Consider the following 18,164-nt stretch of genomic DNA (forward strand, 5'->3'; position numbering starts at 1 on the left):
AAAACCAGGTAACGACTTCCTGTTCAAACAAGAAGCCTGAGTTTTATCCTTATCTAGTCTCGCTCATCGCAAACAGCTAAAAAAAAAATGCTTAAATAAAAATGGCTTCTGAGGGCTCAGGTCTGAGGAGGTTAAGATATTGCCATCTATCGATTTTATCCCGTTTATTCATTTCTTTCTGGGACAAGTTTTATGTTTATACTTTTTTATTTTACAGTACAGGGGATTTACTTGTGAATCATTCAAGCATAAAAAAAAGGCATCTAACTCAAGGCATGTGCCATTGAACTTAGTGAATAACCAATTTAGGCACTTTGTTACTAGCAGCCTGTCGCTAAAACAAATCGTTTGGTCCCATTTCTTTATTTTAATATATGAAAAATGTCAAAGATAACACAGTTTGACAGGCATAACATTCTGTTTCTGCATCATCAAGATGATCCCGAAGAGCTGCTCATGGAAAACCTGGCATATGTCAGCATCGGGTGCAGCGTATACTTAAAGAAATTTAAGGAAACTGGAAAAGTGGAGGACAAAAGAAGAAGGGACATACCTAAAGCAACTATACAAAAAATGAACAGCATCTAAAAGTCAAGTTCTCAAGAAATCAGAAATAATCCAGCAAACAGCTGAAACAGGACCCGAGAGATACATCTGGGCTTTCAGTTGATCCATCTACTGTTTATTGAAATTTCATCAAAAATGTTCTCAGTGGAAGGGAAGGCCACTTATCCTTCCACCTATTAAATTCAGGTTCACAGGGGGCCTGGAGCATATCACGGCTGCCGCAGAATAATAGGCAGACTACTACACACTGGCAGAAAACCATTCACATTCACAGTTAATGCCAATTTAGAATCACCAGTTAACCTAACCTCACTAACTGCATGTCTTTGGACTGTGGGATGAAGACAAAATACCTGTAGAGAACATGCAAGCTCCACACAGAAATGCTCCGGCCAGGTTCGATTTGGATTTGAACCCAGGACCTTCTTGCTGAGGCAACAGCACTAACCAGCCCCATTGTGCTACTCTAACGATGAATGATGAATTAGGCGAGTGGTGTTGGAGCTCTTTTCAAAAATTAATGTAATTATGAACACAGAAAAGTGCTGTCAGAATTTGATCCACCGTGCAATACCATCTGGAAAGCATCTGAATGGCAGCGTGACAATGATGCCAAACACACTGTCAATGCTGTAAAACCAAACCTGGATAGAAAAACACACAATGCAACGCTATCAGGAGTTCAGGTTGTGTTGAAGAATGATAGCGGTCTGAACAAATACCGACTTTCAAGCTCATTAGTATTGTACAAACTCTGTTTTTCCCTTATATACTGTATTGCATCTAAATAAATCATTGCACCTTAAGCAGCTTGAGGTTACGGCACAGCTAACAGCTGTACAATGTTTTTCCCATTTTCTTTTTTATGAACCTAATTTCTCAGATCACAAACTATGCCTTTATTGTTGGTTTCTAACTTGCTCCTATGTGTTTAAATGGCTTTTTTATTTTTAAAACAAAACTGTTTGTTGGGGAAAATGAATGAGAACATTTAAAATGACCCTCAATATGAAATAGGTAATTATTATTATATGTATAGTATGTTGATAAAAGTGGATTCTGGGATTACTTGAAGCATTTTTGCTGTAGTAGGTGAGATGAGACGTCTAAAACAAAATCATTCTGTGAATCATGTAGCTTATTTAAACTAGATCATAAAGACAAAATGAATGTTTTGATATAATCACCAAGGCGCTGTAGTTTAGATGCAGATTTGTTACACCTCTTAACATACTAGACTCTAAATGCAGGAAAACTAAAGCCGTGGCTTTGCGGGGGAACTACATGTAGTTTTTAGTTTGAGATCCCGTGAAATAAAGACACGTGTCGCTGCTACACATTTGCTACACATTTGCAAATGTATCTGAAAGATGTTTTATTTTCTTTCAGCTTAAATTAATAATCATGTAATCCGTGAAATCTACGCTGGGACTCCTCATGGTTAACCCAACCCTACAGACTGTCAGCTGAGGATAAACAGCGCTGATCCCTTGAGCTTCTTACTCCACAAAGGTCTAAAAAAATAAGCCGTTGTAAAATCAGACACAAACGCACCACAGCCTGCTATCTGTATTTTTGTAGGATGTAAAATTACAGCTGAAAATAACCAGGTTAAAACTGGGTAGTAAATCAGGTTGTCTCTGCCACGGTTGTTCCTCTGTTACCCAGCAGATGGGGTACTGGTTGGACCCCAGGCCTGCTTCATTCTTCCCCAACTCTACTGTGCAGCTTTGGCTCGGCTGTTCCACCCCTCCCACAGGAGGCTCACACACAAGGAGCCCTCAGCCTCTGTGCAGAGGCATATTTCCTCATCAGCAGCCCGCTCTCCAAGGCCAGGACAGCTTGTTAGCTTTGCTGGATGATAGCCAGCTGCAAACCCACTACTCGGGTGACCTTGGTCTCATCTGGTCTCATGCTTGAAGAGCAGGAATAATCTCCTTTCCTGTGTGTCTGTGTTTGTACTCACAAATCCCCACAGACAGTTTATCTAACTTTCAGTGAGGAGGGAAGAGGGAAAAAAAGATATTTTTATGTGTTGACTTAAGAAAAATAACATCTCTGTCTGTTTCTCCCTCGAGGGCCCACAGAGTTAAACAAGTGTAAATGAGGTGCTAAGAAGCTGTGATCACGCAAATACAAATACAGCATCTCTCTTAGATGAAGCACAGAAGAGAGGAGAGCTGCCTCTAGTGTCAGCGGGTCGAAAAGAATGGCACGCAGGCCGAGCTAATGCTGGCTGGTGTGTGAGAACATGGAGGCAGACTTTGTGTCTGCACGCAAGCGCCTTTAAATGCATGTTACTGAAATGTATTCATCTCCTGTTTCAAGTGCTTCGTTGCTGAGTCATGAGTGGACCCAAGAATAAAGCCTGGACCTCAAGTTTGAACAATCTTCAGCCGCCAAGGGAGCTGAGTCACATTTAAGACCGAGATATTGAAGGAAAAGTTCACCCACATTACAACACTGCATGTGATCACAATAAACTCATTTAAGCTTCCCGGTTTGAGGGGATTATTTGGGATTTTTATGCATCTCCTGCAGCAAAACGGATACAAATGGAACTTCATGTGCCCTGCCCACAATGTAGAAAAGAATTACATCTAAATAATTCAACGGTAGCCTGTCTTTCGAGCAACATTGTCTTGGTGGGTAATCCACAGACTACAGTGACAGTGTTCACTGTAACCAGAAGAAAAGGCAGTTTATAACCACTGTGAGCGCTACAAGCTGCAGACTGCATTAAGATGGAAGTGAAGGGTTGAGAAATCTGTAAACCTGGACAAAAAGAACAAAAAGGTCTGCATAGCAACATCAGGTTTTTGTAGTCTGAGTGAAGTCCTGTTTATCCTTGAAGAAATTTTACAAACTGCAGCTTTGATTAGGAGGAGGAGAGGGCACTAATAATGAGGTCAAAACACTTAAACATTACTCCGGTAGAATCAAAATTAGCTGCGCCGAACAGTTAAAGTTTATAATTACATCTTCTGAAAGACTTTTCCAAGTAGCAGGTACATTTGATGGCACCCCTTCATCCAGCCTGTCCTAGTCTACAATGAGCGAGAGGCAGGCACGCCCATCAACAAACCTGTGGCCACTTTTATAGGTGGTGAAAGAAAACTGGATGAACAGAGGAAAGCCATACAGTCACAAACTGCCCCAAAGTGTCACAAACGCCTCACTGGAAGAGCCGATTCAACCCTGAACCTTTTTACTGTGATGTGCATTTAAAATACTTCATTAACTGAAAGCAGACTTGCTGATTGTGGAATGTGCAGTGTTTGCTTATGAGGGAAGATGCATTATTACATATAAAACCAAGGCTGGATTACCTTGACCCCGAGGGACTCGGAAATTCCCTGGTTCATTGAATGTTAATTAGTTTTGGTGATTTGATTAATGGTGCGTTTGTTAGCAAATTAGCACAGCTAAAGTACAATACCTAAGAAAGTGGGGGGTGGTATTGTTTTGTGAGTGTTTCGGGCCTTTTAAGCAGGGAAGTATGCGTCAAACTAATATCTGGGGGGTAGGTAATAATTTGCAGAATATATGACGGTGATGGTGTCTGGTGAAATAATGAGACAGTGCTGTATGTATGTATTAAAGAAATATTGGTTTCTCGCAATACAGTCAAGAAGTTTGGTCTAAAGATAAGAAAGTTCACCTACATGCACCTTTAAAACAAACAAACCTGACCAAGAAGAGTACCCCTGAAACTACAACTGGTTGTTTTTACACTCTGTAATTTGTATGTTTAATACATATACACAGTGTAATAGTTTGTGAACTTTACAGGTGCTGGTGTGCAAACATTAAGGCTAGCTGTTTCACCATTTCCAGTCACATGTTAAGCTAAGCAGTGGCCTATAGTTTCCTATTTACTGTATGAGAGCGTTCTCAATCTTCTCCGCTAACTGACGTGGTTTCTTCCTAATCTTAAATTGACCCTCATGCATATTTTAATAAGATCTGAAGGCAGGGGGTCAAGGACGTAAACAACATGAAAGCACAAATCCATCCTGCCGTGCATCAGGGGTTCAGGTTGTTGGTGGTGTAATGGGGTGGGGGATATTTTCTTGGAACATTTTGGACCTCTTCAGTACTAAATGAGCATTGGATAACTAGGGATGCACCGATACCGATACTGGTATCGGGGCCGATACTGTAAAATGTGTGTGTACTCATACTCGTAAAAGTTAACCGATACCATGAACTGATACTGAATTATTTCATTAATCAGAGATTGGCTTGTCATTTTTGTTGTAGTTTTTTTAGATTGGCCACTAGGGGGACATCCTGCGCTAAACAGGCACAGGGTTAGACGAGTCAGACTGGCAGCTCCAGATAAAGAGAAACTGGAGGCTGCTGTAGCTAGGCTAAACAAAATGTCAGCAGTGTGGACCGGAACAGCCAACTTTAACTCAGGTTTTGGAAAAGCGATGAAAAATGTCAAGAGAAAATCCACGGGCAGTTAAAATAACAGAGGCTCTGACTCATTTTATTGCTCTGGATGACCAGCCAATGCCAGTCGTGGAAAGCATAGGATTCTTCTCAGCATACTCGAGCTGCGATATGAAATTCCCAGCCGCCCACACATCAGGGAGATAATGGTGCCAAAACTTTCTAAAGCAGTAAAGACAAGCAGTGTGTGCGCGATGTCAGTCCTTGGTTTAACAGCAAAGTGGACTGATGATCCACAGGCAGATGAGGAGTTTGTTCGTCAATGCCAAATACTTTCGTTATTTTGTTTGTTTGTTTACAATATGGACACTCTGCAACAATTGAAAAGTTTATTTTATTCTCAAACCTAATTTGTATTAATTTTATTCCAAACAGAAGTGTTTATTTATTATTCCGAAAGCTCGAGACAGTGCCAATAGTTCAGTGATATTTTGTTAAATTACAATGTGGAGACTCTGCAATAATTTAACAGAAGTGCTTATTTTTCACTTGAAATTTTTTTGTGGTCATTTTTATTAAGATATTATTTATTATCGGCAGAGAATAAAACAAAACCTGTCTTCCAATTCATTGCATTTGTGTGTGTGTGTGTGTGTGTGTGTGTGTGTGTGTGTGTGTGTGTGTGTGCGGTAGAAGTATCGGTTTTTGTAATCTGTATCAGCAAGTACTCAGATCCAAGTATCGGTATCGTATCGGTTTGAAAAAATTGGTATCGTTGCATCCCTACCTATAACCTACATTTATCTACAGTAAAGAGCAACAATACAGCAACACCATGTTCTTTATAACTTTATAACCTGTTTCCAGCAGGATAACACACCATGTCACAAATCTTAGATGATCTCAAACTGGTTTCTTGAACACGACTGTAATCAAACGACCTCCATAGTCACCAAATCTCAATGCAGAGAGCACCTTTGGGTAGTGGTGGAACAGGACACATCATGGATGTGCTGTGTGATGCTATTTTGTCAGTATGAGCTGATGACTTTGTAGAATATACCGTATGTCACAAAGACTTCAAGCATCTCTGAAGGCAGAAGGAGGTCCAACCTGGTACTAGCAAGATGTACCTCGTGAATCAATCGATGAGTGTATACATGTGTTGTTGCCATAGATTTGTCCCATCTGCATTTTTTATTATTACAGCATAGTTTTATCCATTTATAGCAAGTTATTTTTGTGTCTCTTGACTATGGGTCATTGACCTTAATTAAACTTCAGGTTGAGAAACACTGCTGTTGTGAGATTATAGATCATTAGCCACCAAAAAGACAGCAAAGGAATAATTGCACAATTTTAATGTCACACAGTTATGTAGTTCCTTGGTTGTTTGTGTCATTAGTCACAAATTCTTGAGAGGAAAAGAGTTTTTTAATCTATTTCAGTTTAAAAGAAGACAGGAGAGGACAGATTTACCCAATCAGGTTTTTTATTTGGAACAGAGTGGCAGATTAGTGACAGGGCGGTAGCGTGGAGGATCCGCCTCCTTTCGCTCACTCAGCCAATGACAGAAACTCAGCCTTAAAAAATGCAAATGTATAAAAACAGGAATGGGAACAGCAAACATAGAGTAGTGTAGCCTCCACTGGGCTTCACACACACAAACACACGCTCACACGCACACTCTCAAACATGCACACTAACACTCACACACACACATACAAATTTACCCTCTTTCTCTCAGACACGCACACACGTCTTATTTGGCTACGCAGGCTTAAATGGCTACAAACGCACACGTTTACACTTTGACAGTCACTTTTAGAAAAGACAGTACGTGTTTATATCATTCCTGCCTGTGAGAAAGTGGCGTGTTGTCTGTCCATCTGTCCTGCGGCAGACAGACAGGTAGACAAGTCAGACAGACAGTGAAAAGACACGGTCAGTGTGTGTGATAGCCACTGTGAGGGACGAGCCGCCCCACATTCAGCAGTGAACAGACTAAACACACCCTCACGCACGCAGAAACACACGCACACACACACACTCGCGTCGACAGGCTAGTCAGTGTACACAAGAGTCTGCTGTGAAATATCAAGGTGAAGCACTCATGCATACGCAAACACACAGGTAGCAGGTTTAGATGAGGTGCAGACACAGGCGCGCACAGGTATTCTTGGACTGGCGACGGGAAGGAGGGAGGGAGGGAGGGATGGAAGGAGGGGGCCCAGGTAACTACACACACAGGAGTGGAAGAGTTGTGTTACCTGCATGTGGAAGAGCGTGAGAACTGCTGGAGTAGGTAAACAAACACTCGACCACAGTACATTCCAGCTTTAACTCGCCCCTCTCTTCTTTTAAAGACGCACACTTGGACAGAAAAAAATGCACACACACTCACACACACACACAGACAGAGCCATCCGCACACACCCAGACGAGTATAGTTTTGACTCCCATGCATTTTTGTTCTACAGTACTGAGTATAATAGAAGCTACTAGCCCAGTCGCACTGGTGTGTTTATTGTTACAATCTCTTAGATAGAAGCACAGCCCGCCTGTCTCCTCACGTTGTCCCCTCCCCTCCCCCAAAATGCTCCCACGGCAGGTTAACGTTGACCTCATAAACACTAATTCATTTTCCTCTCATAACCAAAGCTCTAACGGCAAATGTTATGACTGAATTAGTGCACGTGGGAGCAACTTTTAAAAAAAAAAAAAATTTCATTAAAGCCCCTCACACTTCCAAGAGGCCCCTCCCATCCCCAAACAGAGAGACAATGATGGAAGAAAGAAAAAAAAAATCATAAGGTGAGGCATGCAAAAGGGTGTGTGCGTTTATGGCTGTGTGTGTATGTGTGTGAGAGGGGTGGGGTGGAGGGCGTTTATTGGATGATGGCCGGACGTGGAGTTGTGCTTTTACACAAACAGACCAAACTCTAAACCAACCGGCAACTGATCGATAACTAACCAATAACATTGAAACCACCTGATCTTGCTGGAAATCACAAGTGATGACTATCACTATGACGACGACGATGATGGCGATGACGGCGACGAGGGGTTCGATATGCGCTCGTGTGATATGATTTACAGTCTACTTAACGTCGGCGCGGTGTGTTTCAGTGCGCTGCGAGTTTTATTTCAGCTGTTGTGTGTTTGGTGTGTGTGTGCGTGCGTACGTGTGTGTGTGACAAGAGCACAGCTCATCTAAAGGGATGACGTGATGTGATGGATAAAAACTCTTCATGGTCATGCAGATGGTTAGTGACGCCAGAAAGGATACGCTGATATTTACATATAAACTTTTTTCTTTTTTTAAACTACTAAATACACATCCTCCTGTTTATTATTATTATTACGGCATTATTATCATCATCATCATTATTATTATTGTTCACCATCCAGCCCAAGAACATTGATATATTATTGATTATTATTACTATCCATAACTAGTCTTTATACAGCTTAGAGGAGCAGAGGGAGGGGGGCCTGCCGGTGTCTCCGCAGCGGCTCCTTGACGTTGTGAAACACGCCGAGCGCTGAGCACCGTTTTCTGGTTGGCCGAGCACAGAGCGAGAGGTCAGCGCCACCTTCGAGCAGATACGAGTGTGTGTGTGTGTTAGCGTGTGTTTATGCGTGGCTTTGTGGACGTGCGTTTGTGTGTCTTTGAGCACCAGATTGACGGAAGGCACACAAAAGAGACCTTTCCTCTCACCTTTGACCCCGGGCTCTGTGCGGCCAACCAGACGCTCTGTATGGTTTGTTTTTCTTTTTTTTTTCTTTTTTTTAAGTGTATGTGTAGAGTGGGGGTGGTGGTGGTGAGAGGCAGAGTAGAGCCCGATCTAATAGTTAGTCTGTCCATAGGCTCACTCCACCCGTCTCCACCCCTCTCCTCTCCCCTTTCAGGCCTTTTTTCAGATTTGCTCCGTTAAAAACAGAAGAGGATCTCTCTCTCTCTCTCTCGCTCTTTTTGTGTGTGTGTGTGTGTGCTGGAAAACACAGGTTGCAAGAGCATGTGTTTTGTTTTGTTTGTTTTCTTACAAAATAATCATATCATTACATACAGAACAAGAGAATCTGTAGAATATTAATAACAACATTTACTTTAAAAACATCTCGCGTGTACGTGTTATTTTTTTTCTGAATATATTTGGATTTTTTTTTTCCTTTTTTTGTCCTCTTTTTTTCTCGTTTTCTTTGAAAAGAAGGTTCCATGTCCGCAGAGAGAAAGGCGCTCTCAAGTATGGAGACGGGAGGAGAGAGGGATGAGGAGACCCGAGCAGATAAGGAGGGTGGGGGGAGAAGAAGAGGAGTAGGAAGGATGGAGGAGGAGGAGGAGGAGGAAGGGCAGGACTTATAGAGTATCTTTCGCTCTTCTCTTGCTCGCTCTTTCTCCCTTCCCGGTGTGCGGCGTGTCTCTCTGGCGTGTCAGTGTTATGCATAAAACTCCTCCTGCTTGTCCGGTTTCTGGTAGGTGACGGTGGCCTGTTTGGGTTCCTCCAGCGTGTAGCTGCCCTCGTCCTTCTTCTTCATCCTGTACACCAGCAGCATCACCAGGAAGGCAGCGAACAGGGCGCCCACCACGCCTCCCACTATCACCGCTGCAGCGAGATGGAAACAAGAGTTAGTCGTGTCAAATTTGCAGCAGATTAGATGCTACAAACACTCAAACACACGCAGAGACAAACACTAAAATACCATTAGAGCCGCTGGCACATCTGCGGCCGACTATGAAACAACACGGAGCTGCTTTAGAAACACTTCTAGCAAATCTACCACAGCATCACTACCACCTTCCTGCTAAGTGAAGACGGATGAGCCCGAATGTGCCAAAATACATTCTGTGCTGCCAACCGCTTTGTGTTAAAACTGCAGCCCTGCAGTGCCACATAGCAGTTTAACCCTGTGGGGGCTGCCGGGGCCAATCAGCAGCAGCTGCTTTGTTTCCCACCGTCCTTTGCTTCCTCTGCTTATCTTGTCGAAATGGTTAAAAACGCCCTCATTACAGTGACTGGCATCCACGCCAAAAGCGGGAAACAAGCGCTTTGTTTCCATTCTTTGCGTCGGGAGAGTTTACTTTGTTTATCTCCATTTCTGCTGAAGGGATTTAATTAATGCAGTTTTTCCACCGCGTACTTTCACCGCAAAACGTATTCCCCTCGTCTGCCTCGTCGCACCGTTTTACGTAATTAAATCTTCTATAAGATTTCAGTCGGTTTTATCTTCTTTTGCCCAATCATGCAGTGCGTAACTACAGTCTGTGCGTTTCACCGTGTCTCTTTATCTCACCGTCTCTGATTTTGTTTATACTCAGACTTAAGGAATGTTCACTGCACCATTTCAAGTTGCTGTCAAGATAGCACATAATGAACCACTTGTCCGCGAATTCATAATATCAAGTCATCATTAAGACGAATGACTAAATCAAGGATTTTAGTCATGCCGGTGGGGCTGGGCCATGGATGGCATTGTCATTCAGCCCATCTGTCCACCGCTTTTATCCAGAATTAAATTGGACAGAATGGCCTGAAATTTGGCGAGGATACTGATGTTCCCCTCGGGATGAATTGTGTCAACTTTACTGAGCTCGCTGCATTTCTGAAAGCAAAGAAATTATAATTTTATTCCAAAAAATTTTGTTTGAGTTTAGTTCTGAATAACAAGTGGTACCCAGCCGATGTGCAAGACAGCAATAATATATTTAGCATGTTCGCAGTAAAGAGGACCTATTATGTTCTTATCCTTCTCCTTTTTTCTTCCATATACAGTCATGCAAAAAATAATGCTTTCATACCGCTCGAAGCTTTCCTGTGAAAAGCTGAAAATACCTCATGATTCAGTAGATTGTAGATTCACCTTTAGCAGGAATGAGTGGAAGTAATTGTTTCCTGTATTATTGTATCAGTCTCTCACATCATTGTGGGGGATTTTTGGTCCACTCTACTTTACAGTGTTGTTTTAGTGCATTGAGGTTTGCAGGTTTATGCCTGTCATTTTCATGCTGGCCATTGAAGCACCTTGATTATTTTCTTTTTGAGCCATTCTGTTGTAGGCTTGCTTTGTGCTTGGGTTCGTTGTCCTGTTAAATTGAACTTTAGCTGTTAGACAAATGTTCTCACATTTGATTCTAGAATAATTTGTCATACAGACAAATACATGCTTTCCAGAGGTCTTGTGTAACCTTTCCAAACAAGCCACACTTTTTCAGTCTTTATTTAATTGTACTGTGATGAACTTTAACATTTAACACACTAACTTAAGCATGTAGAGTCTGAGATGTAGCTCGTAGGTTGTTTTTTGGGGGGTTTTGCAGTTTCTCTGAGCATTGCACGGCAGTATGCTTGCATACCTGAATGCTCCAGATCAGGAAAATGCCCAAACTTATGCTCTCACTTGCTGATGATCAATTTATGCATTATGCATTTGATTAGGAGCAGCTGGCTGCTATTGACCTTCTTAACTCTTATTAAAGCAGTGAGAGTGTTCTTAGTTTTTCACATGACTGTATATGTTGTTAGAATAGTAGATGCTCGTATTACTTATAGCCAAAGTTTAATAATAATAAAGCCAGTGTGCGTACCGATAATCAATTTGAGTGAAAAGCTCAGACTTCAGCCAGGCTTTTTGTACTGCTGTCTCTTTATAACATCAAACCAAACCAAACCTGTGTTTACAAGTGGCAGCCAATCAGAAGAAAGCTGGCTTAAACCCAATCAGAAGAAAGCTGGCTTAAAGGGAGAGGAAGCTAAAACACCTTTTTTTTTCAGATTTTGGTGCTAAAAGGGCTCTGTCAATGAAAAGCTGCACTACACTAATACACGTCTACTGTCTAGTCTAAAATATGTTGCCTCCTGCTCTTTACCGATGAACAGGAAATCAGCGAAAACCACAGCCAGAAGTCCACCAATCAGAACGGCTGAAGGAGAAACAGAGAGCCAGTCAGGTCAGGCAAATTGGCTGCTCCTTTCTTTTCAACAACAGCTCTTTGGGATGAGGAATAGGGGGCACTTGAAAAGGAACTGGATTTAGCCAAAGGGGAAAAGGATGAGAAAAAATAGGGGGGGAAAGGAGGGGTTGGATAACCCGAGAAGAGGATCTCTTGTTCTCAATGGGTCAAACGGGGCTAAGCAGGACATTCTGTTATGGTGATGAATCTGCACTACGTGAATGCGAGGTGATGCCAGATTGTCAGAGCAGCTTCCTGAAAGCAGGGAAAGAACACAGGAGGCAACTGGGAAATGTGTTCTGCCAGTCTAAGGGGTGATTAGGAAGACATGCTCAGAGACAGACAGGTGGATGAAAAGGGCTCGAATTCAGACACGACACACATGGAAGCCATTTTCATGATCTTTAGTGATGGATAATCTTACCTATCAAGACCTCTTTTCTCTCCAGGATGTTCTTCTGCGGCAGCTGGGCCGCGGAGCTGCCTCCGTCCACAGAGTTGCCGATAAGATCAGGTCCACCCGCCATTTCGCTGCCAAGATTATTGCGGCGTCCATCCATGATTTCATAATCTCCACTTGGTCCTGCAGCACCCACTTCGTTGGTGCCCTCCTGAGATGGGGAACAGAAAGTGAGACCAATGAGGAAACTTAAATTTGATGTAATCCCATTTCCCCCACAGAGCCGCTGCACTGAAACGCATCCAAACCAACACAGAACTTTCCATGGCACATGTTCGCCTTTAAAACAATGAGCCTCTGTATATTAGGATGGGAGAGAGCTGCAGATTGTCCAACCCATCCAGTATACGCACAAAATCTGGCAGCTTAATTATATGTGGAAAACCAGAAAAATCTAAATGGATCGTGGTTTAATGCAGTTTCTGTGATTAACCAAAAGCACATGTGTCAGAGAAATGCCTCTGGTCTCGAATAACGAAGAGGCAGTTAGAAGAAGAGCCGTTACGGTTTACTGGACCATAAACTGTATTTAAAAGATGGAAGAGCAGTAACAGCATGATGCCACATGATGTTTTGAAGCCTCAAGTTGAGCATTTTGGTCTTTACCGTCTTGATTTTAGGAAACTGAATGTGACAGTCTGAATGAGGGAGATGACACCTCTTCCTTTCTGCCTCTAAAATTGAACCATATTTTAGAAAATTGGAATTACATTTAATAAGACGTTCAACCAGCAATTGAAGCGATAAACTCATCAGTAAAGTGTTTATTGAGCTCACAGATCAAGTAAGCATCTCACTGATGTTGTGGATGCTGTTCTTGTTTTTTGAGTCTGAGATGAGGACACTAAGACTACTGTTTGTTAGATTTGGCAGCTTGAGCCCAGAAGTGATCGGCCTAACTTTGCATAAAGAGTGGAAACAGCAGGAACCAGCGAGGGTAACTCTATACAGGTTTAAATAAATATCACAAGTCCCGAAGTTCACAAATGAACATTTTTCATCTCGTTTGCCTAATACTGCCTGACATGAGCTGAGTCCTACCTGTGTTGTTGTGGGCTGCTGTGGGCGGGTCGTCCTCTCTGTTGGCACCGCCTGAGTCGTTGTCATCATGGGAACCCTGGGCCTGAAGGGGGTCCTGGTCTTGACAGTGGTAGCAGTGGTTGTTGCAGCTGTGGTGGGCTCAGGGGTTGACTCTGGTGTGATGGACATGTCTTCTTCTGTAGTGGTTACGTCAGTGAATCCTGGGTAAAGCAAGCTGGGCTCTGGCGAAAGGTAGATGTCTTCCTCTTCTTCTGTGGCGCTCAGGTCATCTGAACCAGCAGAGGGCGCTGCACTTTCAGCAGGACTGGCTGCAGGATTGGTGGTGAACATAGGAACGGCAGCAGGGGACCGGGGCGCAGCAGTGGTCTTGGCGGCGGCCCGGATTCTCTCCAGCTCTCTCTCACGTTCCCTCTCTCTCTCCCTCTCTCGCTCTCTCTCCCTCTCCCTCTCTCTCTCCCTCTCCTTCTCTCGCTCCATCTCTCGGACACGCTCCCTTTCCCTCTCCCTTTCTCTCTCCCTCTCCTTTTCCAGCTCCCGCTCCAGCTCCCTCTCCCTCTCCAGGTCCCTATCCAAGAACACGCCGCTCTCTCCTTCAGCTTCAGTGAGAAGAGGGGTGGTCGTCGGGTCCTCTGGGTTGGGGCTAGGCTCTGCTGCAGGCGGTGCAGAGGGAGCGAGGTCAGTTGCTTGGGTGGTGGAGAGAAGTAGGGGTTCCTCTGTGGTGAACGTGACAGCTACTGATGTTGGCCTCATACCGATCTCAGGAACTGAAGAGGAGAGAATTAGAACAAAAAATGAAATAAGACAAGAATTTGAGTCAAATTTGACACAGTCACTCCATCACAAGCCACCACCCGCCCACCCACACACACACACACACACAGATAACAGTAGATCAGAAACTGAGACTATTGCTGGCTCATTCACTTCACACTCAGTAGTTTACTCTCTAGTGACACTTCTGACACTTAATCTGATTAGTCTTACTCAGCCAGCAGATTGCATCGTCCCTAACAGGTGTCCCCGGTGTATATCCCTAATACCTAAAGTTCCCCTGATGGCTTACTTGATGGGCTGCAGTAGAAAATAAGAAGAGATGTGTAATGGAAGAAAGAGAGGAGCATACAAGGTCTGATACGGCTGTGCTGTTCTTCATGCAGCATCATTAATCCTGTCATGCCTAAGAATGGCGAAGCATGTCATCACATCTGAAAATCACTGAAAATCAATGCTTAAATACTGTATGCCTCATCACCGCAGGATCCACTATGATCACAGAAGTTGCACCGAGCAGAATGATGTCTTTAACTATCTGTAATATCTGAAGCTGCAGCCGCACAGGTTTAACGCTGCTCGAAGGCAAGAGGTGTCGGGATCGATCCAAATATCCATAGTACCGATATCAAATATGCATCAGTACTGGACTGGATTGATACTTTGTTTCTACCGTCTAACTTCAGTATGTAGCTCAAAGAGCTTTATGCTTAATAAACTATTTTCTTGGAAGAGAACGGAAGATAAACCGAAATGCTTTAGAGGCGGGCACAATTACACTCCTGATGTCCAAAAAAGTTTTAAAATTGTTTCAAAATAGAAGCTGAAAGAGTGTTTTTTTTCTTTTGTTAGCTAAGTATTGTGGAAAGTACAAATCACAGTGGTTTACTCATCATTAAAACCTGTTCAAAATTTGAAAATTGATGCTAATTCATCTCATAAATCATTCAACACCCTGTATTTAATTGGTATCGGATCGATACCAAGGTTTGCAGTATGTGCAGCAGTACCAAGGACCATCACCAAAACAGACAGCATTCACATTGTTGTATTTTTATAGCTTTTAATAAGAGAATGTGGCAAAAGTTGCCTTCAGAGTTTTCTGAAAGGCGTCCTAGCAGGTGGGTAACATAGCAAAAAGGGCTTAATTTAACCTAAACTATCATTTTGCCTAAATTAAACCAAACTGCAAGCGAAAACTGAAAATAAATAAATGAATAACCCAGCTAAGTCTGCACTGGTAACTCACATGGGAGATGAGCCCCAGTCTCCTGGATGAATCACACACACTAATCAACCTACAACCATCCCCATAATTTACAGTCAACAGCAACCGTGATCCTAGAGCAACATTTATTATGACGTTGCAGGAACAAGTCAACATGGTGACATCGTGTCTAAACTTGTAAGGCTTCCACATGAAGCTGGAACTAAGCTCCTCAACCAAAGGCTTTCCATAATGCAGCACGTTAATATGTTTTATTAAGATACACCTTCCCTGGTAAACTGCCCACCTTTCAGACTCCAAGGCCAACCATTTGAGGTTTGAGGAACCCCAAGCTTGGGCAACCATCATGACATCATCCCCAGCTCTTAAGCAGCAATTAATTTGTCCTTGACTACACATGCAGCTATCTGCTTTATTCATCAATAATCCCTTCGGTAATTTTTAAACGCTAAGGAAAGATTTTCTGCAGAACTACAAAAAGCATCATTCAGCTTTTTTTTCACAGCCAGCTAACAAACAAACTGGGATTTATGAGTACAAGTGTCTCCGCCTCCATCTTTCCTTTAAATGTCAGCAACACAAAAGCACACACAGAGAGTGCTTAACTATGTTTGGTTTGTTTGGTTTTTTTTGGTTGCTTTTTTAAATCGCTTATAAAATAGTGAATGTAATGATGACTTGGCACCCCAATTAAATCGCCATTTTCTGCTCATTTAGCTGTCTGACAGCAGAAACTTAACAATGTGTACACGAGAACGACTGCTGCAAATTACGAGTTCAGCTGTGTTAAAAACCTGGAGAAGAGAAGAGAAGAGAAGAGAAGAGTGATTCATTTTCTTTTTAAATCTCATAATGCTATTACTCCACCCCACCTTTCATTCTGTTATAGCAGTGAAGCTCTTTGGGTTGAAAGAGAAACAAATTGAATTTACAGGCACAAAAACACGAAGGCTGTAGTGGAGGTGGAGAGGATATCGAAATATGGACTCCAACAATGCAGCTTCTGTTAAACACATCAGACACCACAACAAGAAAAAAAGAAAGAAAGAAAGAAACTGGATGGCTCTGAAGCAGCTGTGACACAAAATGAACATCTGCCTGTTAAAAACGAGCCCTTTCTTTGGTCTCTGTAGTTTGGTTTGAGCTTAAGCAATTTGCCAGGCTGCTGTTTCAGCCACAGGGGGTGCCTCTGCTACACTCTCCTGCTTTGAATGGTAATTTATTTTGAGCGTGCTCGCCACTAGCGCAGCGCCCGAACTGAGGGCAGCTCAAGCTTCGACAGCAAGATCAGAAAATCAACCTGAATTACAGCAATGTGATTTACATTAAGTAGGTAATTCCTACAGCCCGGCTCGAGCACGGGCCGCACGCTCGCACATAGGTGCCCGCGACACGCTGGTGTGCGTGTGATCGTCTAATCTGCATGGACTGTAATCTGATTAGAGTAAATAAGATCTCGGGGAACTGAGCTTCAGTTAGTGCTTGTTTGTAAGGGGTGTGTCTGAGGAATTTTCTTAATAAATCTGTTCCCGAACTTCTCAGTCGAGCCACACGGCATGTTTATGTGGTGTGACTTTGGGTGTGTGTGTGTGTGTGTGTGTGTGTGCATGGCCTCCACGCATGTGTGTCTGGTGAATAGAGGAGGGACTGTGGGGGTCTTCGGGGTCAGCAGATTGAAACCTGACAGCTGTTGAGTCTGAAAGAACCAGGGCATGAGTGTGTAACCTCACACACACACATAGATATATATATATACACTTACAGCCAGAGCCAGAGCCCGAGTAGAGATCCTCGTCGTCGTAAAATTCATCTCTCGCCGACCCTTCGTCATCGATAGGCAGCGACCACTTCTGTCCCTGTTAGACAGAGAGATTACAGATGACTGAGAAGTTTGTCATTTCATTTGAAAGAGAAACCACTTTTGCAGATTACACACACACACACACACACACACACACACACACACACACACACACACACACACACACACACACACAGAGTTGTCTGGTGCAGCTGCATTATGTTGGACAGGGGAACATCTGTCTGTCTGTGGCTCTATGGAGGAGCATAGTTAATGAGTTGATCTAAAGCTGGGATTTTGGCAGTGGAACATCAAAGCTTTTAAGGAGAGAAGAAGGGGGTGGGCGGGTGGTGGTGGTGGGGGTTTCCATTTTGTCTCTGCGTATGTGTCATTTGCAAGTGATGCTCGGCCCGTAAAGCAGCAAAGCAAAGGAAAGCAATTAACTTCTGAACTTCATTCCATTACGGATTAATAGGGTAATATTTTTCAATATGAAGTGTTCGGTATTTAAAATGATAGGAAGTACTCATTTTTACACTCACAAAGCAAACGTGATATCTTTAAATTGCTTGTTTTGTCTGAGCGGCAGTCCAAATACGACGGTTTGAAAATTACTGAGAACGGAGGCCAGCAGCAGCAGGCACATTTCAAGCAACCAGAGCAGGAAAATGACACCAGTGCTTCCTGCCTGCTGTGACACAGAGCTGGCAGAAGCATCTGACCGATTAAAAATCACGAAAGTTTCTAAAGTTTATTCCTACAGACTCGTGAATGTCTGCACCAAATTTTAATGGAAATCAATCAGACACTATTGAGATACGTCAGCAGTCTAAAACCCAAAAATCTATTCAGTCTACAAAAATGTAAAACGGGAGACAACGTTTAGTTTGATGAATGGCCTGAGAGGATCACAACTGTCCGCAGATCACTTATCGCCATCTCAAAA

The 18,164-nt window shown here is 43.0% G+C and overlaps 1 protein-coding gene across 1 annotated transcript in view; it reads right to left on the minus strand.

Annotated features, from left to right (window-relative positions):
* Positions 1-6,439: 6,439 nt before the first annotated feature.
* sdc3 (syndecan 3) overlaps positions 6,440-18,164 on the minus strand; it is a 40,968-nt gene continuing 29,243 nt past the window's right edge. Inside the window, exons 2-5 of the mRNA XM_082521808.1 lie at positions 17,180-17,273; positions 13,419-14,182; positions 12,342-12,528; positions 6,440-9,572 (exon numbers count right to left, since the gene is read on the minus strand). Coding sequence (XP_082377934.1) covers positions 9,406-9,572; positions 12,342-12,528; positions 13,419-14,182; positions 17,180-17,273 — 1,212 coding nt within the window. The 3' untranslated portion in view covers positions 6,440-9,405. The remainder of the gene's footprint in view (positions 9,573-12,341; positions 12,529-13,418; positions 14,183-17,179; positions 17,274-18,164) is intronic.

The sequence above is a fragment of the Aulonocara stuartgranti genome (assembly GCF_965226115.1).
Source record: "Aulonocara stuartgranti genome assembly, chromosome: 22".
Classification (NCBI taxonomy): domain Eukaryota; kingdom Metazoa; phylum Chordata; class Actinopteri; order Cichliformes; family Cichlidae; genus Aulonocara; species Aulonocara stuartgranti.